The sequence below is a fragment of the Bubalus bubalis genome, chromosome 1 (genome assembly GCF_019923935.1).
Source record: "Bubalus bubalis isolate 160015118507 breed Murrah chromosome 1, NDDB_SH_1, whole genome shotgun sequence".
NCBI classification, from domain to species: domain Eukaryota; kingdom Metazoa; phylum Chordata; class Mammalia; order Artiodactyla; family Bovidae; genus Bubalus; species Bubalus bubalis.
Genome location: NC_059157.1, coordinates 112,928,500 through 112,956,300, shown reverse-complemented (window position 1 = coordinate 112,956,300; position 27,801 = coordinate 112,928,500). Strand labels below are relative to the sequence as shown.

General features: G+C 39.6%; 1 protein-coding gene across 6 annotated transcripts in view; it reads right to left on the bottom strand.

The window, feature by feature from the left end:
- Nucleotides 1-24,822, bottom strand: part of SEC22A (SEC22 homolog A, vesicle trafficking protein) — an 86,243-nt gene extending 61,421 nt beyond the window's left edge. The window contains exons 1-3 of one of the 6 annotated variants that reach the window (XM_044942581.2): nt 24,692-24,814; nt 22,614-22,708; nt 7,554-7,754 (exon numbers count right to left, since the gene is read on the bottom strand). In XM_044942581.2, coding sequence (XP_044798516.1) covers nt 7,554-7,754; nt 22,614-22,618 — 206 coding nt within the window. In that variant the 5' untranslated portion in view covers nt 22,619-22,708; nt 24,692-24,814. Of the gene's footprint in view, nt 1-7,553; nt 7,755-22,613; nt 22,709-24,691 lie in introns of all 6 variants that reach the window. The other 5 variants (XM_044942582.2, XM_025285181.3, XM_044942584.2 and 2 more) reach the window with 5 other exon arrangements.
- Nucleotides 24,823-27,801: the final 2,979 nt, after the last annotated feature.

Below are 27,801 nucleotides of genomic sequence, written 5' to 3'. Positions count from 1 at the left end.
GTATTACATATAGTTTTCAGCCACAGGACTGGAGAAGGTCAGTTTTCATTCCAACCCTAAAGAAAGGCAATGCCAAAGAATGTTCAAATTACTGCACAATTGCACTCATCTCACACGCTAGTAAAGTAATGGTCAAAATTCTCCAAGCCAGGCTTCAGCAATACATGAACCATGAACTTCCAGATGTTCAATGTGGATTTAGAAAAGGCAAAGGAACCAGGGATCAAATTGCCAACATCTGTTGGATCATAGAAAAAGCAACAGAATTCCAGAAAAACATCTACTTCTGCTTTATTGACTACACTAAAGCCTTTGACTGTGTGGATCACAACAAACTGTGGAAAGTTCTTAAAGAGATGGGAATACCAGACCACCTGACCTGCCTCTTGAGAAATCTATATGCAGGTCAGGAAGCAACAGTTAGAACTGGACATGGAACAACAGACTGGTTCCAAATTGGTAAAGGCGTGCATCAAGGCTGTATATTGTCACCCTGCTTATTTAACTTACATGCAGAATACATCATGCGAAATACCAGGCTGGATGAAGCACAAGCTGGAATCAAGATTGCTGGGAGAAATATCAATAACCTCAACATGCAGATGACATGACCCTAATGGCAGAAAGCAAAGAAGAACTAAAGAGCCTCTTGATGAAAGTGAAAGAGGAGAGTGAAAAAGTTGGCTTAAAACTCAACATTTAAAAAACGAAGATCATGGCATCTGGTCCAATTACTTCATGGTCAATAGATGGGGAAACAGTAAAAACAGTGACAGACTTTATTTTCTTGGATTCCAAAATCACTGAGATGGTGACTGCAGCCATGAAATTAAAAGACAGTTGCTCCTTGGAAGAAAAGCTATGACCAACCTAGATAGCATACTAAAAAGCAGAGACATTACTTTACCAACAAAGGTTTGTCTAGTCAAAGCTATGGTTTTTTGAGTAGTCATGTATGGATGTGAGAGTTGGACCATAAAGAAAGCTGAGTGCCAAAGAATTGATGCTTTTGAACTATGGTGTTGGAGAAGACTCTCAAGAGTCCCTTGGACCGTAAGGAGATCCAACCAGTCCATCCTAAAGGAAATCAGTCCTGAATATTCATTGGAAGGACTGATGCTGAGGCTGCAACTCTGTCTGATACAAAGAACTGACTCATTGGAAAAGACCCTGACACTGGGAAAGATTGAAGGTAGGAGGAGAAGGGGAAGACAGAGGATGAGATGGTTGGATGGCATCACCAACTCGATGGACATAAGTTTGAGAAAGCTCCAGGAGCTGGTGATGGACAGGGAAGCCTGGTGTGCTGCAGTCCATGGGGTCGCAAAGAGTCATACAGGACTGAGCAACCAAATTGAACTGAACTGATAGTTTTCATTCTGCAATTGTACCATTGCACATAGAAAATCTGCTCATCCTTTGTAGCCATGTTTACCAAGTAAACAGCTTTCCTGGGTGAAGAAAAGTTCTCCAGTTGGACATGAAATCTCTAATCTACATTTAAAAAACTCAAGAAAAAAAACCTCCCACACTGCATTCCATTTCCTAAAATAATGATTTTAAAGTTTTAAACATGGTTTGTTATGAAATTGAGTATACCTTATGAATTTGTTATCACCAAATATATATGATAAGAAAGAAAGTGAAAACAAGACGTTACCACCAGAGGGACAGTGACAGTACGATGACAAGAACCAGAAAGAGGACTAAGTAACAATGAGCATCTGCCATGCTCCACATTCTATCAGGAATTTCATATTCTCTCACTTATTCTTAGCAACTAAACAAAAACTTAGCAACTAAACAAAAACAAAAGGAGAATCAGATGATTTTAAGTGACTGAAGATGATTACACCATCAGAACCTTGGATACAAACTTTGCCTTTGACAGCCTTCATTTTCTTTTTCTGCAGAGTTAATCTATCTCCTGATTTACCTGTTCCCATTAACCCTAATTCCTTTATACCTTCACATTCCAGGGAATAAAGATCCTAACTTCTTTTAGATAACCAACCATTGACAGCCTCTTATTTGCCTGTTAGCTGTATTTCAGAGGTTTACTGTATCTACAGAAACTGCATTGTAAGAATAACTAGATTTCTAGATCAGTTCATAAGAGCCTATTTAACATACATGGAGCTGAAAAGCTGTGGATCTTACCATAATAAACAGTAGAAAAGTAATATGATGCTAGTAATGAGACAGAACACAGGTTATCTTCTTCCCCTAAGTGACCTGGTAACTACTGGTGGGTTGCATTCCCCTGCTACATCCCCCGCCCCCACCAAACACCTCATCTCCAATGTTTTCTCATTAATTTTATACTTCATATATACTCTATTCCTCATTGTTTTTCAACCAAAAAAGGCAAGAGGGATAGTTTCACTTAATACACTTCCCTGGTTAATTTCATAAAATGAAAAGAATTAGGAAGGCACTTTGTCAGCAAACAGGTAAAGGGTAAAGGGAGGTAACTCCCTCTTTTACCAGAGATTAATGTGAATAAAGAAAAGAAAAAGAAAGTGAAGTCGCTCAGTCATGTCCAACTCTTTGTGACTCCATAGACTGTATCCTACCAGGCTTCTCCGTCCATGTGATTTTCCAGGCAAGAGTACTGGAGTGGGTTGCCATTTCCTTCTCCAGGAGATCTTCCCGACCCAGGGATCAAACCTGGGTCTCCCGCATTGCAGGCAGACGCTTTACCCTCTGAACTACCCTAAAGACTGTAGGTCAGATATATGATTTATTAGCTCTGTGTCTTTGAATAAGTTTCTTTACACCTCTAAGTCTCAGTCCCCTCATCTGTACAATAGGAGTGGTACTATAACAGCTATCTGCCCAGCATCCCTTCACCTCTTTCCTTTGGGGAACTACCTCCAGCCCCACTACCTATTCCATATGGCTTTGATAAAGCTCCCCACCAACTAGATGGGTATGTACCAGGTCAGGCCAACTAAGAGGACGTCCAAGCACAAAGCTAGTCCAGAAATGGGCCATGACACAACAAGGCCAATTAAGGTCCTTTTCTTGAAACATGGAGGGGGTGGGGTTGCCCAGCTGTAATGAAGTAAGCCTGAAGCTACCGTACAGTGTTTTCCAATATGGGCAGAACATCTATCTGCAAAAAAAAGACTGGAGAAATGAGAGAACAATTCCTGGTAACATCTAAGTCCCTGGCTCCATCCAACTAGGAATCTGGCCTATCCTTCAGAATACCCTTTTTTGCTTAGGCAAGTGTGAGCTGTGTTTTTGCCCTTGACAATGGGGAAAAGTTCTATTTAAAAGCCATTCACAGAGCAGCTGCAAAATTTAATGAAAAGCACAGTAAGTCCCCTATACAAACCTTCAAGTTGCAAACTTTCAAAGATGCAAAGGTGTTTGCATGTCTAATCATGTAAGTTAGTTCACATGTCTGGCATACAATGTCATATGCATGCATTCTCTACAAGTGGGTCAGCTTTTGTGTAGTTTAGAGTACAGTAGAAGGAAATAGCAACCCACTCCAGTGTTCTTGCCTGAAGAATCCCAGGGACGGGGGAGCCTGATGGGCTGCTGTCTATGGGGTCGCACAGAGTCGGACACGACTGAAGCGACTTAGTAGCAGCAGCAGCAGTATAGTATCTTTACTTCAGGCTGAGGATGTCCAGAAGCAAGCATAAAAGCAGTGGTATATAGCTGATTGTGTTAGCTGGGTACCTAGGCTAAATTTACTGGACTTACAAACATGCTCTCAGAATGAAACTCATTCACGTGTAGGGGAGCTACTGTAACTAACGCACCTGGCAACTGCAGGTACTTAATAACCGGTTCATTGATGAAGTTGTTACTCCTATAATCAGAAAATACAACCAAAGTATGAAAGGAATCCCAGAAATAAAAACAAAAAGGTAGATAAGTCTAAGACAGCATTCCTGGTTGGTAGCAGCAGTTTGGGGACAAATATGAAGAAAGTGACTCCACAGGTAAGGAGAGAACCTATGAAGTTCACAGCCAGTATCAGACTTCAAATGAATTTGCTATGAGAGAACTAAGGAATTTCACTTCTTGCACTAAACTCACCTCAGAGTATGACTGACCTTCCAAAGGTTTGTCTTTTCATGAGATCAGTGTCTCAGTGTTTAAAGAGATTTCAAAATGTACAACTATACTTTTTAAACACCTAAAGCCAATTTCAAAGTTTCAAGATTTCATAAAATACAACTTAATTTCCATATGGTTAATAATTATTGTGTGAGTCACTGTTGTTCCCTAAGTAGTAATATAAGTTTATCTATTAAACACTATAATTTAAGGAAGGTATCCTTCAATTAATAAAACAGATGAATTTCTTAAAATTTTATACAGAGAATTATACTATCACTATGCAATGCGAAAAGAAATCACAAAATTGGGTTATACACTCCCCACCCCCACCCCAATCAATCAGTCAAGTTGAAGAATAAAAGAAAATGAAGACTTAACTCCCTGCACTCTGACCGCTGCCATACCGCACAACCACCCCTCGTGCAGCAGCTACTCTGATGCATGCACGGCACTGCGCCACCACAAGCCAGGCTCCACAGAACGTGCACCATTAGCTGAACTGCATAATTCAGATACTGCGATCTGTTGACATTTATCTTTTATCCAATACATAGGGGGAGAAAATTAAAAGAATTTTCTCAATTTTAAATGTTACTCACCTACTTTTTTTCTTAAAATTTTGAACTTCCTCTACCTATTCAACTAGAATCTAAGGTGAGCTACCATCTGATTTAGCACATAATTTGACACTTAGTTTGGCTTCTCAGAGGTATTCTGCAAAGAGCACTGCAATTTCTGTACAAATCTGAAAACCACAATGCTTAGAGGTGAGGAATCAAAAATAATACAAGCCAGGGCAGGTCAATTATCTCAGTGAGTTACGTCCTAGTTTTAGAGAGTGGATATAGAAATTCTAAAAAATATTAATAAGAAAAAAAATGGTGAAAAGGTCAGTCAACAAGTTCTACAGGCAATCTGTGAAGGGAGTGAGGTTACTAGAGAAATCAAATGGTAGTAATGAGGCAGGTGACTCAAAAGACACAGGCTATAGGCGGAGCTTTGAAAGAAAGAGAAGTATTTAGAAATACGGCTAAGAAAGTGCAGAGTGTTGCCAGTTTCATGCTGTGCTGCAACTACTACTATAGATCTTTGGGTTTTACCTGGCAAACTCATGGTGGTTAGAAAAAGAGGTGTCATGTGAGAATTTTAAATATGTCGGGTAACACAGCAATTTCCAACTTTATGTATTTCAGGCTAAATTTGTTGTCATACTGTATAAAAACCTCAACGAACTAGAAACCAACTAACAAGACTTCTAATCAGTGAAAGAAAATATATGAAATCCAGGCTGTTAGGAACTAGAACTAAAAATTCTCTGTTATTAAAACCTTTCTTAAAACTTGGCTATAAAAATACACAAACAGGTTTTTCTATATGTGGTTCTGGGGGCCATGTAACATATTTATTCCTTTAGACATTTCTAAATTATATTCTTAGATCAGGCTGATTAGACCTCTGCTGATTCACCTGACTCCTAAACTCGCTAATAAATTGCTTTTTGCATCAAGCTATTTGCTTACACTAAGGAATATTACAAGAAAAATCATAAAAAGCTCATGGTATGGCTGCTGGAAGAATACTACCCAAATTCTGTCTCTCTTTATGTACATCAGGTTTCAGTAACACAAGAAGCAATGTTTTTATGCAATGGAACCTGTGAATCCCATAAATGACCCATTATCCTCCTTTGTTTTGGCCCCAAAGAACTTCAGAACAATGTTTGTAGCCTTTTTCTAAAAAAATTAATGGACTATGTAGCTTGCATCTCTAGAAGGATACGTTACTTCAGTTTATTACTCTATCTTTATTTTTTCTTTCATATGATTCTCTTACCTGTACTCTTGATTTTTTTTTTAATTGCCTCACATCCTTTGTGGAATAACATGGGTGCAAATAAATAATACAAAATCTAGAATTCACAACAATTAAACAGCATTGAGCACTGGAAGAATGCTAAAATTTCACCACATTCTACTCTCCTTTTAAGCCAACAAGGTAGAGGAACAAAAAAACATTTGCAGACAAGCGTTTGGTTTCTTTCAAGTCCAGGATATCTGCCAGAATTAATACATATTCAAACCAATCTGTCTTGGCAGTATACAACAACTGGAACTCAGGATGATAAACCCAGGGCACTAAAAGAGCCTATGAAATATTGTAAGGTTTCAGGCTTTTTCTTCAAAATATAGAAGTAGACTAAGATATCATTTTAGATATATTTTAACCACCATGACCACATTTTCTAGCTAAAACTCTCAGAAAGACCAAATAAAGACAATGCTCATTATCCCAGGTAACCCAAGTAAATATGGACCTTCTTTAAGGTTCTCTTCTGGGCCTCTCTGAAACTCAGTGGGCATGTCTACCCTCACAGTTTCAGTTTCTATGTAAATAACAAAAAATCTCTCTACCACTTCAACTGAACGCCTTGTTATAAGCTCAAGTAAAATGAACAAAATGGAGCTTCACTGTCTCCCTCTTCTTCCTCACCACATAAGCAACCCTTTTCAAAGATCTCATTCTGTCCTATTCCAAGTCAACTTCGTCCCTTTCTTCTCTTCATCTCTGATATTCTATCTTATCAGGCTTAACCATTTCTTCTTCTGAAGTATCTTTCTGGTTGGCATTTTCTTTTTCATTTGCACTTTTATGTTACTAGTTCAGGCCCTAATTACAAATTGACTTCTCTCCTCTGCTCAGACTTTCCTTTTCACCCTATATTTCACTGTCTCAGCATTGTTTTTTATAAAGCCATTTTCCTCAGACCTGCAATAAGTTTCCTAAACTTATTATATCATCAAAGTGACATCCCTCGACCTGAACTTTCAGGGAGATCTAGGATATGGCCCCACACTAATTATCTCACATTTCCCATAACTATCCCTAAATCACCATTCACTACTCCAGGCCAGGTTAATGCACCTACCACACTTTGATCTTCATCCACAGCATTCATAAGACTGTTGTCTTTCATGTCTTCTAGATCTCTGTTCAAATGTCACCCTCTCAGAGAGGCCCTTGACCACCAAAATGTCACTATCCAACTGCTCATTATTTACTGGGCACTATGTCAATAAATAATAATGATGAGCACTATCTCCTATCACTAGGATATAAATCTTGTAAGTTCTTTGAGGGCAGCTATCAGGTATGATTTTTTATATTTCCCATGAAAGTTTTCCTGGACATGTAAGAACACCAATAAATACCTAATGATCAGTTTACAAGACAGAATATCTGCAATCTGTAAAAATATAAAATTTTCTAAAGCCAGACATAAACACAGAGAAACTACAAAAAGGGTAATGACATAATAAATATTATTTAGTATAAGTTCAGAATCACATCATTTTTGACTTGAAAAGTTTTCCTAAACTAATCAAACACTAATTTCTATTTCAACAACTAAAATTTCATTAAAATGACAACCACTAAGCAAATGATTCTAAGGGAGCAAGCTGAAGTCTTACTTAATGTTATAACGTCCAGTTTTCAGTGTACATCTATCAGGAAGCTGAGCCAGTTTTCTTGAGAGCATTTTAAAATACTTTCTGCACTCCTGCATGCCTGTGCCCTGTTCATAGTCAGTAGAAGCAGAAAGTGGCAGTCCATCTCTGACACGAATGACTGAGGCAGATAAAATCATAGACATTTCCACCAGCAGAGAAGATCTGAAACAAAATTAACAATTTGGGTTAGGTAAGAAATTAAGTCCAAGGCTGATAAACAGTACAAAAATGTGCAACTCACTAATAATCAAAGTCATACTAATTAAAGCAATGACATATCATACTTTCCTTCACAAATTAGTTGTTAAAAAAAACCCACTTGCTTCCTTCTGGCATTTCTGTAAGTATACATGGAAATAAATATTGGAATAAACAGCATTGTGAAAACAATTTGGTGATGCTCAAGAAGAGTTTAAAAAAACATGCCCTTTGACCATAATAAATATACATATATATATATCTCCTTATCCTAAAGAAAATAATCAGATTTAGAAAAAAATTTTAAACAGAAAGACATTTTTCTCATAGAAAGAGCTGAGAACAACCTAAACATTCAACAACAGGGGGATGGTTAAACAAATTATTGGTACACCCCATAATGGAATATAATGCAACTAACAGTTATGTTTGTTAAGAACAGTTTAATGATATGGTAAAATGTTTATATGTTAGGTATTAAAAAAGCAGGATCAAAACTGTATATGTTGTTTTCCATAAAGACACAGAGAAGAAAGAAGGGAGGGATAAATGGCGAAACAGATACTGGAAGGAAACATGACAAAATCAGAATGCTCATTTCCAAGAAACAGTATTATGGGTAACAGTTACTTTATAATTTCCTAAGTCTCTGCAATATTCCACAATGGAAACATATTATTTTTATAATCAGATAAATGTTTTATTTAAAATAAGTCTTAAAGCTAAAGGAATACTAATCAATGCTGTTCTCAATCTTTTTGCCAGAAAGCAAATCACAATGTTTGGATGTGAGAGTGATGTATGGATGTGAGAGTGATGTATGGATGTGAGAGTGGACTATAAAGAAAGCTGAGCACTGAAGAATTGATGCTTTTGAACTGTGGTGTTGGAGAAGACTCTTGAGAGTCCCTTGGACTGCAAGGAGATCCATCCAGTCCATCCTAAAGGAAATCAGTCCTGAATAGTCATTGGAAGAATTGATGCTGAAGCTGAAACTCCAATACTTTCGAGATCTGATGCGAAGAACTGACTCATTTGAAAAGACCCTGATGCTGGGAAAGACGGAAGGTGGGAGGAGAAGGGGACAACAGAGGATGAGATGGTTGGATGGCATCACCAACTCAAAGGACATGAGTCTGAGTAAACTCCGGGAGTTGGTGATGGACAGGGAGGCCTGGTGTGCTGCAGTCCATGCGGTCACAAAGAGTCCGTCCGACACGACTGAGCGACTGAACTGACTAAATCATAATGACCTGTTTTATTATATTCTAATCATGCTTTACAAAAATAAATAAAAGACCATAGGTTTATGCAAGTCTGAAAGAAATCAGGTAAACAGTCAACTTTGATAAAATACACACATACACAGTGGTTCTCAAATTTTAGTCTGTATCAAAACCACTGGAATTTTTATTAGAAATGCAGATTTCTGGGTCCTCCCCTCAAAAAATTCTGATCCACTGACTATGGGGTGGAGCTTGAGCATTTTCCATTTTAAGCAAATTCCCCAAGTAATTACTATGTTTATCTAAGGACCATACTTTGAAAAAAATTGAATTACAACATGTTCAGATCAGTTCAGTCACTCAGTCGTGTCTTACTCTTTGCGACCCCATGAACAGGCACACAGGCCTCCCTGTCCATCACCAACTCCAGGAGTTCACTCAAACTCACGTCCATTGAGTCGGTGATGCCATTCAACCATCTCATCCTCTATCTTCCCCTTTTCCTCCTGCCCCCAATCCTTCCCAGCATCAGAGTCTTTTCCAATGAGTCACCTCTTCGAATGAGGTGGCCAAAGTATTGGAGTTTCAGGTTCAGCATCATTCCTTCCAAAGAAATCCCAGGGCTGATCTCCTTTAGAATGGACTGGTTGAATCTCCTTGCAGTCCAAGGGACTCTCAAGAGTCTTCTCTAACACCGCAGTTCAAAAGCATCAATTCTTCGGCATTCTGCCTTCTTCACAGTCCAACTCTCACATCCATACGTAACCACTGGAAAAACCATAGCCTTGACTAGACGGACCTTTGTTGGCAAAGTAATGTCTCTGCTTTTCAATATGCTATCTAGGTTGGTCATAACTTTTCTTCCAAGGAGTAAGCGTCTTTTAATTTCATGGCTACAGTCACCATCTGCAGTGATTTTGGAGCCCCAAAAAATAAAGTCAGCCACTGTTTCCACTGTTTCCCCTTCTATTTGCCATGAAGTGATGGGACCAGATGCCATGATCTTAGTTTTCTGAATGTTGAGCTTTAAGCCAACTTTTTCACTCTCCACTTTTACTTTCATCAAGAGGCTTTTTAGTTCCTCTTCACTTTCTGCCATAAGGGTGGTGTCATCTGCATATCTGAGGTTATTGATATTTCTCCCAGCAATTTTGATTCCAGCTTGTGCTTCCAGCCCAGCGTTTCTCATGATGTACTCTGCATAGAAGTTTTATAAGCAGGCTGACAATATACAGCCTTGATGTACTCCTTTTCCTATTTGGAACCAGTCTATTAGCAGTCTAAAATTAAGTGATAACTCTTTCTTGCCAGGTCATAGAGCATAATGCCACTAAATATGTCTCCTTCACTAGCAGCAGTAAAATTGAAAAATTTGGTAACAATGTCATAGGCTTTTTTCAAGATAATATATCTCAGAGACTAAATTAATCCTTACCTAATCAGCTTAGTTAATTCAATATTATCTCGCTCCAAAAATGAAAAACTGAGTTAGTAATATATCAAACAATGACAAAGAAAATCAATTGGTACCAAGTTTGGAAACCAGGGGCCCCTAAATTTTGTCACTGTGTCAAGTCGAAATCTGAGTACCCAATCATGATGATAAATGATAACAAAACTTAACCCAAATAATAAAGTTAATGCATTAAATTTACTTCCTCCTTTACCTCTATTCATGAGGGAATGAGAGGAAAAGCTAGGTATTAATATGTCATTATCCTTTAATATTTTTCTTTTCCATTTATTTGAAAGGGGAAAAAAAAAAACCCAGCAGGAATTAAATTAGTCTTTACCATAATGGAATCTTCAAACAAAAGTTCCAACATGACATATCCAAATCATTTTTTTTCTTCCTATTCAACCAGCTCCTTTTTCCTTCTGAAGGCAGTAGCAAAAGAAAGCTGGGATCAAGGGATAATGTCTGTACTATAAATCTCTTTCTAAAGTTGTTACATTTATTAAACCACAATTGTAACATTTAGCCTAAGTGTAAGAAATTAGGAAAATGGCTTACTTTATACCCTTACAATTTATGATTTAAACAGAAAATTACATCTTTCCGGAAGTATACTGAAACACAATGACCACTCTAGGACTTAACATGAGGGCAGGATTGTGACTTACAGTTTCCAAACATCCATATTCTTAGTACTATTTAAAAGAAACTGCATTCTTTATGTTTGCTCTTTCTAGGTTCTCAACAGAAATATTAGGAATAAGCTTTACTATACAGTGCCAACTTTCACATAACCTTCAAAGCTACTCTTCTCTTTTTTATGACTTAAAAGGCAGAAATGTATGATTCATACTTCCTAAAAGAATACCAACCTAGTTAAGTTCCATCCATTTAACAAACATTTATTGTTTATGCCAGGGGTTATGTTAGACATTAGGAATAGATAGTTCCTACCATGGAGAAGCAGCAGTCCAGACTTAAAGAAATTCAGATGGAAAGAGCAAACATAACAAAAGCTATATTGTCAACTGCCTTACTAATTGGAAAACTACAGTTACACAAACTTGCCTTTCAGATATTCCTAATATACAGTTTTAGGCTTGTAACCAAAAGCACAACAGCAGTGACATTCCCTTTCTAAATTTTTGAAAGGTTTTCAGAGAACTACTTCAATAGATCTACTGATAAGATTTCTCTGAGGAGAAAAAATTAAACCTCTTCCTTAAATTCTTCAAGAGATGGGAATACCAGACAACCTGAGCTGCCTCTTGAGAAAACTATATGCAGGTCAGGAAGCAACAGTTAGAACTGGACATGGAACAACAGACTGGTTCCAAATAGGAAAAGGAGTACGTCAAGGCTGTATATTGTCACCCTGCTTATTTAACTTCTATGCAGAGTACATCATGAGAAACGCTGGGCTGGAACAAGCACAAGCTGGAATCAAAATTGCCTGGAGAAATATCAATAACCTCAGATATGCAGATGACACCACCCTTATGGCAGAAAGTGAAGAGGAACTAAAAAGCCTCTTGATGAAAGTGAAAGAGGAGAGTGGAAAAAGTTGGCTTAAAGCTCAACATTCAGAAAACGAAGATCATGGCATCCGGTCCCATCACTTCATGGGAAATAGATGGAGAAACAATGGAAACAGTGGCTGACTTTATTTTCTGGGGCTCCAAAATCACTGCAGATGGTGACTGCAGCCATGAAATTAAAAGACACTGACTCCTTGGAAGAAAAGTTATGACCAACCTAGATAGCATATTGAAAAGCAGAGACATTACTTTGCCAACAAAGGTTCGTCTAGACAAGGCTATGGTTTTCCAATGGACATGTTAGGATGTGAGAGTTGGACTGTGAAGAAAGCTGAGAGTCGAAGAATTGATGCTTTTGAACTGTGGTGTTGGAGAAGACTCTTGAGAGTCCCTTGGACTGCAAGGAGATCCAGCCAGTCCATTCTAAAGGAGATCAGCCCTGGGTATTCTTTGGAAGGAATGATGCTAAAGCTGAAACTCCAGTACTTTGGCCACCTCATGCGAAGAGTTGACTCACTGGAAAAGACTCTGATGCTGGGAGGCATTGGGGGCAGGAGGAAAAGGGGACAACAGAGGATGAGATGGCTGGATGGCATCACCGACTCGATGGACGTTGAGTTTGAGTGAACTCTGGGAGATGGTGATGGACAGGAAGGCCTGGCGTGCTGCGATTCATGGGGTCGCAAAGAGTCAGACACGACTGAGCAACTGAACTGAACTGAACTGAACTAAACTGAACTTCAGAGTCATTTAACCTAGCATTCAAACCAGCAAACTAACAAAAGAAATTGGGATGACTGTCAGTGAAGAATACGAGGCTTGACTAATCTGTAGAGACGTTAGTCACCTTCAGTTCAGTTCAGTCACGTCCAACTCTTTGGATTAGCAATCTTTCTTTATTAACTCAATAAATACACCCCACCTTTTTTCTTTTTACCTTGAATTCTTAATACAGTTCCTTAAACATACACACACTCCAATCTTAATCTGGACTGTGGCAGTAGAAAAAGGAATCTGTTGACATTAAGGCCAAGCTTGGGTTAGGATACCCTTAAAGTCTAGCAGAGTAGTGGCTGGAGAAAACATGGAAAAGCTAGTGGGAACTGAGAAAAGGGAGAGGTTAAGACACTTGCATGGGAAGATTCAAGAGCAGTAGTTTTATTGGGGGTATATATACATTTTTAGGACACTGGTCCATTCTCCCTCACCTTTAACAGGGAAAAAAAAAAGTATCATATGCCTTTACACAGCATTAGAAAACTCATAGGAAATCTGAGTGCTGGCTTATATATTCTTTGCCCAATAGCAACTGCTAGAGGAAAAATTTCCACAATACCAAACTCCTACAGCAGTGGTTAGCAAGCAGCCTTTTAGACCCAAGACAACAAGACACTGGCCTCTCTTCTTCAGAATGTTGTAGGGTAATGACTGTGGGTCCAAGGTTCCAGGAAGGCAATCTCTCAAAAGTAATAAACAAAACCCAACATGTAAGTACATTTTATATCTACTTTCCAGCAAGATGCTTTCAAAATGCCACTTTTAAGGGGAAAAAAAAACCCAAACAATTTCATAGTAGATTAATCACTCATACTTTTAGTCTGTTATTTCCCAAACTTCTGTCATCCAAGTACCATTTTCAGAAGTCATATTACCATATCTGCATCCCACCTGTACTATTTTTTATCTAATACAGGTCTTTCAATTGATTTACTTTTTGCCCTATGCTTAGCAATAGCATCTATGAAATCAGTTTTGAGGTGTTAGGTTTTCCTCCTAATTTAAATTAAAATATATAAAGAACTTTTGTCTCATCAAACATGTGTGGGAAAATTTTTACAGAATTTCTTTTATGTTTATCTGCTTATCATTTGAATTATCTTACCTATCTTAAGTTACCAAAGTTTGGGAAACACTACTTTAGTACATACTGTTTTATTAAAAGTACTAGCTGAAGATCTGTCTCTCTCCTTTTGACTCCCCCTCTTCTCCTGGTCACCTTTATCTCCTTCCTCCCTCTTCTCTTCTCTATGTAACTCTGTGAACCTCTCTGGGTGTTCCAGGCTGTGGAGAGCACATAGGGAACTGATTACTGGCTAGCTTGCTCTCTCCCCTTTTGATTTCCCCTCTTCTCCTCCCGGTCACCTGTATCTCCCTCCTCCCTCTTCTCTTCTCCATGTAATTCTGCAAACCTCTCTGGGTGTCCCTCACTGTGGAGAATCTTTTCTCCATTAACCTAGATGTTTTACCATCAGTGTGGTATGGATGGAGAAGTCTTGAGGCTACTGTAAGAATAAGACTGAAAAACCAGAGGCAGAAGGCTTGAATGCAAAACTTGAGAACACCAGAAAACTCCTGACTCCAGGGAACATTAATTGACAAGAGCTCATCCAAAAGCCTCCATACCTACACTGAAACCAAGCTCCACCCAAGAGCCAACAAGTTTCAGAGCAAGACACACCATGCTAATTCTCCAGCAATGCAGGAACATAGCCCTGAGCATTAATATACAGGCTGCCCAAAGTCACACCAAACCCAAAGACACCTCAAAACTCACTACTGGACACTTCATTGCACTCCAGAGAGAAGAAATCCAGCTCCACCCACCAGAACACCGACCCAAGCTTCCCTAATCAGGAAACCTTGACAAGCCACTTGTCCAACCCCACCCACAGGGAGGAACCACAAACTTCCAGCATACAGAAAGGCCACCCCAAACACAGCAATCTAAACAAGATGAAAAGGCAGAGAAATATTCAGCAGGTAAAGGAACATGATAAATGCCCACCAAACCAAACAAAAGAGGAGGAGATAGGGAGTCTACCTGAAAAAGAATTCAGAATAATGATAGTAAAAATGATCCAAATCGTGAAAACAAAACGGAGTTACAGATAAATAGCCTGGAGACAAGCATTCAGATGATGCAAGAAATGTTTAACAAGGACCTAGAAGAAATAAAAAAGAGTCAATCAATAATGAATAATGCAATGACTGAGATCAAAAACACTCTGGAGGGAACCAACAGTAGAATAACTGAGGCAGAAGATAGGATAAGTGAGGTGGAAGATAGAATGGTGGAAATAAATGAAGCAGAGAGAAAAAAAGAATTTTAAAAAATGAGGACAACCTCAGAGACCTCTGGGACAATGTCAAATGCCCCAACATTTGAATTATAGGAATCCCAGAAGAAGAAGACAAAAAGAAAGGCCATGAGAAAATAGTTGAGGAGATAATAGTTGAAAACTTCCCTAAAATGGGGAAGGAAATAGCCACCCAAGTCCAAGAAACCCAGAGAGTCCCAAACAGGATAAACCCAAGGTGAAGCACCCCAAGACACATACTAATCAAATTAATGAAAATCAAACACAAAGAACAAATATTAAAAGCAGTAAGGGAAAAACAACAAATAACACACAAGGGGATTCCCATAAGGATAACAGCTGATCGTTCAATAGAAACTCTTCAGGCCAGAAGGGAATGGCAGGACATACTTAAAGTGATGAAAGAAAATAACCTACAACCCAGATTACTGTACCCAGCAAGGATCTCATTCAAATATGAAGGAAAAATCAAAAGCTTTACAGACAACCAAAAGCTGAGAGAATTCAGCACCACCAAACAAGCTCTTCAACAAATGCTAAATGATCTTCTCCAGACAGGAAACACAGAAAAAGTTTATAAACTCAAACCCCAAACAGCAAAGTAAATAGCAATGGGATCATACTTATCAATAATTGCCTTAAACGTAAATGGGTTGAATGCCCCAACCAAAAGACAAAGACTGGCTGAATGGATACAAAAACAAGACCCCTATATATGCTGTCTACAAGAGACCCACCTCAAAACAAGGGACACATACAGACTGAAAGTGAAGGGCTGGAAAAAGATATTTCACACAAATCAAGACCAAAAGAAAGTCGGAGTAGCAATACTCAAAGTAGGAGTAGCAATACTCATATAAAATAGACTTTGAAATAAAGGCTGTGAAACAAGACAAAGGACACTACATAATGATCAAAGGGTCAATCCAAGAAGAAGATTATAACAATTATAAATATATATGCACCCAACATAGGAGCACTGCACTATGTAAGGAAAATGCTAACAAGTATGAAAGGGGAAATTAACAGTAACACAATAATAGTGGGAGACTTTAATACCCCACTCACACCTATGGATAGATCAACTAAACAGAAAATTAGCAAGGAAACACAAACTTTAAATGATATAATAGACCAGTTAGACCTAATTGATATCTATAGGACATTTCACCCCAAATCAATGAATTTCACCTTTTTCTCAAGTGCACATGAAACCTTCTCTAGGACAGACCACATCCTGGGCCATAAATCTAGCCTTGGTAAATTCAAAAAAATTGAAATTATTCCAAGCATCTTTTCTGATCACAATGCAGTAAGATTAGATGTCAACTACAGGAAAAAAACTATTAAAAATACAACATATGGAGGCTAAACAACACGCTTCTGAAAAACCAACAAATCACAGAAGAAATCAAAATATGCATAGAAACTATGAAAATGAAAACACAACAACCCAAAACCTACAGAACTCAGTAAAAGCAGTGCCAAGGGGAAGGTTCACAGCAATACAAGACTACCACAAGAAACAAAAGAAAAGTCAAATAAATAACCTAACTCTATCTGGTAGTCATATATGGATGTGAGAGTTGGACTATAAAGAAAGTTGAACACCAAAGAACTTATGTTTTTGAACTGTGGTGTTGGAGAAGACTCTTGAGAGTCCCTTGGACTGCAAGGAGATCCAACCAGTCCATCCTAAAGGAGATCAGTCTTAAGTGTTCATTGGAAGGACTGATGCTCAAGCTGAAACTCCAATACTTTGGCCATCTGATGCGAACAGCTGACTCATTTGAAAAGGCCCTGATGCTGGGAAAGATTGAGGGCAGGAGGAGAAGGGGATGACAGAGGATGAGATGGTTGGATGGCATCACTGACTCGATGGACATGAATTTGAGTGAACTCCAGGAGTTGGTGATGGACAGGGAGGCCTGGCGTGCTGCAATTCACGGGGTCGCAAAGAGTCGGACATGACTGAGCTGAGCTGAACACCTAAAGCAACTAGAAAAGGAAGAAATGAAGAACTCCTGAGTTAGTAAAAGGAAAGAAATCATAAAAATTAGGGCAGAAATAAATGAAAAAGAAACAAAGGAGACCATAGCAAAAATCAACAAAGCTAAAAGCTGGTTCTTTGAGAGGATAAATGAAATAGACAAACCATTAGCCAGATTCATCAAGAAAAAAAGGGAGAAGAATCAAATCAACAAAATGAGAAATGAAAATAGAGAAATCACAACAGACAACACAGAAATACAAAGGATCATAAGAGACTGTTATCAGCAACTATATACCAATAAAATGGACAACTTGGAAGAAATGGACAAATTCTTAGAAAAGTATAACTTTCCAAAACTGAACCAGGAAGAAATAGAAAATTTTAAACAGGCCCATCAGCAGATGAATGGATAAGAAAGCTGTGGTACATATACACAATGGAGTACTACTCAGCCATTAAAAAGAACACATTTGAATCAGTTCTAATGAGGTGGATGAAACTGGAGCCTATTATACAGAGTGAAGTAAGCCAGAAAGAAAAACACCAATACAGTATACTAATGTATATATATGGAATTTAGAAAGATGGTAACAATAACCCTGTGTACAAGATAGCAAAAGAGACACTGATGTATAGAACAGTCTTATGGACTCTGTGGGAGAGGGAGAGGGTGGGAAGATTTGGGAGAATGGCATTGAAACATGTATAATATCATGTATGAAACGAGTTGCCAGTCCAGGTTCGATGCACGATACTGGATGCTTGGGGCTGGTGCACTGGGATGACCTAGAGGGATGGTGTAGGGAGGGAGGAGGGAGGAGGGTTCAGGATGGGGAGCACATGTATACCTGTGGCGGATTCCTTTTGATGTTTGGCAAAACTAATACAGTGTTTGAGGTTTAAAAATAAAATAAAATTTAAAAAAAAAATGTGCTTAAAAAAAAAAAAAAAACCAGGCCCATCACAAGCACAGAAATCAAAAGTTTAATAATAAATCTTCAAGCAAACAAAAGCCCAGGACCAGACAGCTTCACAGCTGAATTCTAACAAAAATTTAAAGAAGAGCTAACACCTACCCTACTCAAACTCTTCCAGAAAATTGCAGAGGATGGTAAACTTGCAAACTCATTCTATGAGGCCACCATCACCCTAATACCAAAACCAGATAAAGAATGCCACAAAAAAAGAAAACTACAGGCCAATATCACTGATGAACATAGATGCAAAAATCCTTAACAAAATTCTAGCAAACAGAATCTAACAACATATTAAAAAGATCATACATCATGACCAAGTGGGCTTTATCCCAGGGATGCAAGGATTCTTTAAAATCCACAAATCAATCAATGTAATACACCACATTAACAAATTGAAAGATAAAAACCATATCATTATCTCAATAGATGCAGAGAAAGACTTTGACAAAATTCAACATCCATTTATGATAAAAACTCTCCAGAAAGCAGGAATAGAAGGAACATACCTCAACATAATAAAAGCCATATATGATAAACCCACAGCAAACATTATCCTCAATGGTGAAAAATTGAAAGCATTTCCCCTCAAGTCAGGAACAAGACAAGGGTGCCCACTCTCACCACTACTATTCAACACAGTTTTGGACGTTTTAGCCACAACAATCAGAGAAGAAAAAGAAATAAAAGGAATCCAGATTGGAAAAGAAGAAGTAAAACTCTCACTATTTGCAGATGACATGATCCTCTACATAGAAAACCCTAAAGACTCCATCAAAAAATTACTAGAGCTAATCAATGACTACAGTAAACTTTCAGGATATAAAATTAACACACAGAAATCCCTTGCATTCCTATACACTAACAATGAGAAAACAGAAAGAGGAATTAAGGAAACAATTCCATTCACCATTGCAACAAAAAGAATAAAATACTTAGGAATAAATCTACCTAAAGAAACAAAAGACCTATGCATAGAAAACTATAAACACTGATGAAAGAAATCAAAGGTGACACAAATAGATGGAGAAATATACCATGTTCATGGATCAGAAGAATCAATATAGTGAAAATGAGTATACTACCCAAAGGAATCTATAGATGCAATGCAATACCTATCAAGCTACCAATGGTATTTTTCACAGAGCTAGAACAATAATTTCACAATTTGTATGGAAATACAAAAAACCTCAAATAGCCAAAGCAATCTTGAGAAAGAAGAATGGAACTGGAGGAATCAACCTCCAGCCTGAAGTAGACTTCAGGCTCTACTACAAAGCCACAGTCATCAAGACAGTATGGTACTGGCACAAAGACAGAAATATAGATCAATGGAACAAAACAGAAAGCCCAGAGATAAATCCACGCACCTATGGACACCTTATCTTTGACAAAGGAGGCAAGAATATACAATAGAGAAAAGACAATCTCTTTAACAAGTGGTGCTGGGAAAACTGGTCAACCACTTGTAAAAGAATGAAACTAGAACACTTTCTAACACCAAACACAAAAATAAACTCAAAATGCATTAAAGAGCTAAACATAAGACCAGAAACTATAAAACTTCTAGATGAAAACATACAAGAATATACAATGGAGAAAAGACAGTCTCTTTAACAAGTGGTACTGAGCACAAGCTGGAATCCAGATTGCCAGGAGAATATCAATAATCTCAGATATGCAGATGACACCACCCTTATGGCATAAAGTGAAGAAGAACTAAAGACCCTCTTGAGAAGAGTGAAAAAGTTGGCTTAAAGCTCAACATTCAGAAAACTAAGATCATGGCAGCCAGTCCCAGGAAACAGTGGCTGACTTTATTTTTGGGGGCTCCAAAATCCCTGCAGATGGTGATTGCAGCCATGAAATTAAAAGACGCTTGCTCCTTGGAAGGAAAGTTATGACCAACCTAGACAGCATATTAAAAAGCAGAGACATTACTTTGCCAACAAAGGTCCATCTAGTCAAGGCTATGGTTTCTACAGTAGTCATGTATGGATGTGAGAGTTGGACTATAAGGAAAGCTGAGCACTGAAGAATTGATGCTTTTGAACTGTGGTGTTGGAGAAGACTCTTGAGAGTCCCTTGGACTGCAAGGAGATCCAACCAGTCCATCCTAAGGGAGATCAGTCCTGGGTGTTCATTGGAAGGACTGATGTTGAAGCTGAAACTCCAATACCTTGGCCACCTGATGTGAAGAGCTGACTCATTTGAAAAGAACCTGATTCTGGGAAAGATTGAGGGCAGGAGGAGAAGGGGATGACAGAGGATGAGATGGTTGGATGGCATCATCAGCTCAATGGACATGAGTTTGGGTAGACTCCGGGAGTTGGTGATGGACAGCGAGGCATGGTGTGCTGCAGTACATAGCGTTGCAAAGAGTCAGACACGACTGAGTGACTGAACTGAACTGAACTGAAGAGGAAGACATGGGCAAAACACTCTCTGACATAAATCACAGCAGATCCTTTATGACCCACCTTCCAGAGTAATGGAAATAAAAGCAAAAATAAACAAATGTGACCTAATTAAACTTAAAAGCTTTTGCACAATGAAGGAAACTATAAACAAGGTGAAAAGACAGTCTTAAGAATGGAAGAAAATAATCGCAAATGAAGCAACTGACAAAGAATTAATCTCAAAAATATACAAGCAGCTCCTGCAGCTCAATTCCAGAAAAATAAACGACCCAATCAAAAAATGGGCCAAAGAACTAAACAGACATTTCTCCAAAGAAGACATACAGATGACTAACAAATACATGAAAAGATGCTCAACATCACTCATTATCAGAGAAATGCAAATCAAAACCACAATGAGGTATCATCTCATTCCAGACAGAATGGCTGCTATCCAAAAGTCTACAAGCAATAAATGCTGGAGAGGGTGTGGAGAAAAGGGAACCCTCTTACACTGTTGGTGGGAATGCATACTAGTACAGCCACTATGGACAACAGTGTGGAGATTCCTTAAAAAACTGGAAATAGAACTGCCATACGACCCAGCAATCCCACTGCTGGGCATACACACCAAGGAAACCAGAATTGAAAGAGACACATGTACCCTAATGTTCATCACAGCACTGTTTACAATAGCCAGGACATGGAAGCAATCAAATGTCCATCGTCAGACAAATAGATAAGAAAGCTGTGGTACATATACACAATGGAATATTACTCAGCCATTAAAAAGAATACATTTGAATCCGTTCTAATGAGATGGATGAAACTGGAGCCTATCATACAGAGTGAAGTAAGTCAGAAAGAAAATCACCAATACAGTATACTACTGTATATATATGGAATTTAGAAAGATGGTAACGACGACCCTATATGCGAGACAGCAGAAGAGACACAGATGTAAACAGCAGTCTTTTGGACTCTGTGGGAGAAGGCGAGGGTGGGATGATTTGAGAGGGTAGCATTGAAACGTGTATATTATCATATGTGAAGCAGATCACTGGTCCAGGTTCAATGCATGAGACAGGGTGCTCAGGGCTGGTGCACTGGGATGACCCTGGGGGATGGGATGGGGAGGGAGGTGGGAGGGGGGTTCTGGATGGGGAATACATGTGTGCCCGTGGCTGATTCATGTTGATGTCTGGCAAAAACCACTACAATATTGTAAAGTAATTAGCCTCCAATTAAAATAAATAAAATTTTTAAAAAGTACTAGCTGAGATCTGGGAACTGGGCTGTAGCTTTGGAGAAAGCTATACTAATTGTGATGCACTGAGTTGGGGAAGATTAAGTGAAATGCGAAGGACTTCATGCAGCCATAGGTTAGCAGGAAGGCACTTGGGAGATAGAGCCTGAAAAGAGGTGGAAAGGGTACCAAAAACAACCAGAGTTTATTCTGCAACTTTACCTGTGCCCCCCACCTTATCAACAGCCTTTGGTATTTTTATTATAGGTACTTGTACTGCATAGTATGCATAAGAACTCTGGCTCCAGAGTAGATCATACACACATCTAGGAAGAAGGCCTTCAACACATACTCAATTGCATCAGTAATTTGTGTAACACCTCACAGTTAACAAAGAGTGAGGGAGGTATAACCTCCATTTTACAGATGAGAAAACCTTCCTCAGTGTCACACTGCTAATATATGGCAGTGTTTAAACCTAAGTCTCTTGTATATCTCTACATCACTGTGCTCCTCCTATAATCAACAAGGGGCAAGAAGCCAGTGATACAGGAATTAGCTACTCATTCTGAAATAACAATTTTTAAAAACAGCTTATATACTGTATAGTATTATAGTCAACAGGGTGTACTATGGAACCAAATTGCCTGGATTCAAAAACTGGCTCTACCGTTTAGTAATTGTGTAAACTTGGACAAACTGTCTTTTTATGCTCAATATCCTCATCTGTCAATTTTGACTTACCAACAGCACCCATCTCATAGGACTGTTTAAAGATACTAATAATATCTACCACATAAGAACATGTCAAGGACCTTGCAGACTGAAAGTGCAATATTAAGTGCTTGTTATTATTATTGACTGTCCTCTATTTACCACTTTATACACATTACCTCATTTAAGCCTTCCAATAACCTGTGAGGTAGTTATTATCCGTTCCATTTTATCTCTGAGGAAATTCAAGCCCAGAAAAGTAATCTATTCAATCCTGAAACAAGCAAGTGACAGAATTAAACTCAAGCATAATTCTAACCACACTCTGAAATGTTGCCTCTCAACATATTTAAGCTTCTTACTTAACTACATTGGAGAAGGAAATGGCAACCTACTCCAGTGTTCTTGCCTGGAGAATCCCAGGGACGGGGGAGCCTGGTGGGCTGCTGTCTATGGGGTCGCACAGGGTTGGACACGACTGAAGCGACTTAGCAGCAGCAGCAACTCAACTACATGGACAGGAAGGTCAAAAGTACCCGTTTGTTAAGACCTAGACTCATTGGAAAAGAGCCTGATGCTGGGAAAGATTGTAGGCAGGAGGAGAAAGGGACAACAGAGGATGAGATGGTTGGATGGCATCACTGACTCAATGGACATGAGTTTGATCAAGCTCTGGGAGTTGGTGATGGACAGGGAAGCCTGCTGTGCTGCAGTCCATGGAGTCGCAAAGAGTTGGACACAACTAAGCGGCTGAACTGAACTGCAGGCTCCATTAATACACCCAGTATAAAATAAACTAAAGATTTTTAAGAGTCAATTATGTACACACGGGCTTTCCTAGAGGCTCAGATGGTAAATAATCTGTCTGCAATGCAGGAGACCCAAGTTTGATCCTTGGGTGGGTGGGGAAGATCCCCTGAAGGAGGAAATGGCAACCCACTCCAGTAATCTTGCCTGGAGAATCCTATGGAGAGAAGAGCCTGGTGGACTACAATCTGTGGGATCACAAAGAGTCAGACACGACTAACACTTTATAATCACTTTATACACACACACACACAAGCACTAAACTAATTATGGTTCTCAATACAGGAAATGCCTAGGTGCCCCTTAAGTTAGGGTTGTGTTGTGTGCTTGGTCGCTCAGTCCTGTCTGACTCTTTGCAACTCCATGGACTGCAGCCTGCCAGGCTCCTCTGCCTATGGAATTTTTCAGGCAAGAGTACTGGAGTGGGTTGCCATTCCCTTCTCCAGGGGATCTTCCTGACCCAGGGATCAAACCCAAGTCTCCCATGTTGCAGGCAGATTCTTTACCATCTGAGCCACCAGGGAAACCATTATCTTAGCATCTGAACAAATGCAGTAACCTGCACAGGGACTCAGAGAGTTTTAAGAAGTGGCTATTCCACCTGTTAGCTGGGATCCCATCATCTCCCTCCTGGTGGCTGACACTTCACCCCTAGGCTTTGCCTTGGCTGAAGCAAAGCTTAGAAGGAACTGATTCTCAAGCTTTCCCACTGCCCCAGGTGGATGATCCAGGAAACTAAAAGGGGTGGGGCGGGGCGGGCCAAAGCTGCTGTTTTCACTGTCAGAGAGATTAAAGGCAGCTGGGGCTCGGCTTCCTATTCCGGAACCCTCGTCTACCTGTCGAGCCAATTGCTTAGGTCTCCCTTATGCCACATCGTTTCCTAAGTGCCATTAACAGGACCTTAGGTTTCTGTGAGCCAACGCGGGCAAATCTCTGGGTTCAATGGTTGAATTAGCATTGAGGTTGAATTACCTCACAAAAAAGCTAAGTAACCATGCCTAAAAGAAAATAGGAAGTGCCATATCAAGCTCTCTGGGCCATCTAAACAGCCTAGGAGGGCCACCGTGTTTCTGACACCTGGGCGCCAGGGAATGCCGCTTAACCGCTGGCAGCTCAGAGCGACTGCCCCTCCCTCCTCGGCCCCCTGCCCAAGCTGCCCGATATCCCGGCAGGTCAGCCGAAGGGCAACCGCCGTTCGCGCGGCCCCAGTGATCCCTCAAGTTGAAGGGAACGAAGTCCCAGCAATCCCACCCCTCCAAATCTCCACGACTCCGACGACTCCCGCTCCCACGCCACGAACTTAGTTCCCGCCCGGGGTAGGTAGGTCTGTAGTCCCAACGGCGAGAGTCAGGACCGTGGCAGGAGACCGGGAGAGGGAGGGGAGCAGCAGATCAGGGTTCGGGCGACCCCAAGAAGGGACGAAGGAGGACTGGGAGTGGCCAGGTCGTACCTGTCGAGCCGAGACCCGCCGCTCCGAGTGACGCGCTTCGCAGTGCACTGTGGGGCCGGGGAGTGGCCTCTCCGCGGGGCAGCCCCGCGTGCAACGTGGCTGGCACCCTGCGGGATCAAGCCCCGCCCCCGTTCCTTGCTCAGGCCAATCAGGTTCTGGGGGAAGGACACACTTATTCCCCGCCCCCCCGACCCCCGCCCCCGCCCGGCTCCAGGGGAGATTGACAGCTTTTCACGCTTCTACGCCAAGAGAGTGGCAAGTCCTGGATTGACTGATTATACTGTCCCTCGCAAATAAGGCTGATCTCCCGTCTGCCGCCTGTACCTGCATGTAGTTTGTTTCTTATGCGGCCCTGCAGGAAACACTTATCGAAGGAACATGAAAGCCCCCCTCTGAGTGAACAAGAAAAGGACCTGTCCCATTATTGCCACGCCCGGGAAGGCATCCAACCTTGACAAAGAAATGCCAGATGCTGTTCCTGAAGTCCATCCCAGCTTTTGCATCGGTCATGCATTATTAAACAAGTACTTACTGACTGCATACTATGTGCCAAGCACAATGTTAGGCATTGGGTTATAGGAGTGAATATAACTTTCGGTGGATATAATGTGTGATAAAAGCAAGAGATGTTAAAGCATAAACATTACGTAATTATAAATTGTGATCAGTTCTATGAAGGAAAATTAGTGAGTGCAAAGATAGATTAATCAGGACTATGGGGGAAGAGTTCTTTGAAGAAGTGCCTTTGAAGCTCCAGGCACATGAAAGAGGCTTTAAGAATGTTGCAGGCATAGGGAATATTATGTTTGAGATTGTTGGGGCATGAAAGAATTTGATGTGTTCTAGGAACACGTCACTGAAAGGAAGTCAGTGGGGTTGAGGTGTAGGAGCAAAGGAGTTGAAATGAATCAGAGGCCAGACTATGCAGGCTCTTCCTGGCCACATTATAAATTTTAGACTGTATTTTGGAATGTATCTTAAGGTCAAGGGGCAGCTAACAGAGTGTTAAGTAGGGTCAGATTTATGTATTTATTAATAAACTCTCACTTAGGTTGTTTGTGGGGAATAGTTTGAAAGAGGAGAGAAGGGCTTACTGGAAGTCCAGTTTGGAGGCAGTTACATTAATTAAGGCCAGAGATGACGGTGGCTTAAACTAGGGTAATGACACTAGAGACAGAAAGATTTGGATAATTTTGAAATACTTATTTATAAATTAGAGGTGGAATCCAAAGGATGTAATAAAGAATTGGTTTGCCTAGGATGATAAAGAAAAGTGGAGCATTAAGGATGACTTACTAGATGAATTAAGAACCCATTTACTGACTCAGGGAACCTAGAAGAAGGAGCAAATGGTCTTGGACATATTTAGTTGGACATGCTTATATATGGAGATGTCAAACAGATTTGGAGATGTAAGTCTGAAGTCCAGAAGCAATGTCTGGACTAATTATATAAATTTGCTGGTTGTTGGAGTGGGTTGACCAAGCAATTCCACTCCTAGATATATATGCAACAGAAATGTATTCATATGTTTACCATAAACATATATAAGAATATACCACATATATAAGAATTCTCATAGGATAAATAAACTTTAGAATATTCACATAGTAGAACAGTATACAGGAAAGAGAATGAACAATCAACAACTACATACAAAACATGGATGATTCTCACAACTGTAAAACTGACTGATATAAGCCAGACACAGAAACTGTATACTACTTGATTCTACTTATATAACATTCAAACAGAGACAAAAATAATATATGGTAATAGAAGTTAGACTGTTGGTTACCCTTAGGTGGCATTAAGGTTTGGAAAGTGCCCCTAGGGGGCTTCTGGGGTTCCAGTAATGTTTGATCTGGATGTTAATTACACTAGTGTGTTTGATTAATGAAAATTCATGAGTTTGGGAATTCCATGGCAATCCAGTGGGAACTCTCCCTGCTTCTACTGCAGGGGGCACAGGTTCAATCCCTGATCAAGGAACTAAGATTCTGCATGCTACATGGAGCAGGCAAAAAAAAAAAAAAAGAAAAGAAAATTCGTCAAATTGAACACTTAAGATATACAATTTTTAGTATGCATCTTATTATTCAATAGAAATTTTATATTTTTAAAGTGTTATGGTGATCCAGCCATAAATAAGTGACTGGTACCAAACTAAACTAACTTTCCTACCACAAACAGTAGAAAACTGAACCAAATCTATGAAACAAGTGTCTCTTCAGACATTGGACAGTAGCCACAGTAGAACTGTGATCTTAGAAAGAAGGAAAGCAAATAAGATGAGCCCAAAGTCGTCCCCAGATTTTCTTTCTGGTGGTATTTTCCAAAGCATATGATTGAAGAAAGCTAAGCAGAATACAGTACTGTCTCTAACTGAGGAGAGTGAAATTTGAATTATGAGAGATGGAGGCAACTGAAATTTGCAGGGCAGAGAACCAGATTAAGAGTTTCAGAAATATACGTGAGTCTCCTTGAATCTTTGGCATAGCTTTAATGAGACTCCAGGAGTCTGGTTAAATAACAACTACTGTGGGAACTACAAGCTGAACAACTACCAGATCTTAAATAAGGTTTGGAAACATTGACATTCTGACCAACTGGAATGGAAAAACCTCATTAAACAAATAGGGCATTTGGTAAGAAAACCTCAGAAAGGTCACAATTTAGAAATAAGGCTAAATTCGCCCCAAAGTAAAGGCTATTCTAGACTCACTGAAACAAAACAGAAAACTTACATGTAAGTAAATTAAGTGCTTCATTGAATGAAACTTAATAATCTTTAAGGACAACAAAATCCAGACACTAAACAATGTAGCACCCATAATGTCCAGTATCCAAAAGTCAGTTTTCATTCCAATCCCAAAGAAAGGCAATGCCAAAGAATGCTCAAACTACCACACAATTGCACTCATCTCACATGCTAGCAAAGTAATGCTCAAAATTCTCCAAGCCAGGCTTCAGCAATACATGAACCGTGAACTTCCAGATGTTCAAGCTGGTTTTAGAAAAGGCAGAGGAACCAGAGATCAAATTGCCAATATCCACTGGATCATTGAAAAAGCAAGAGAGTTCCAGAAAAACATATATTTCTGCTGTAT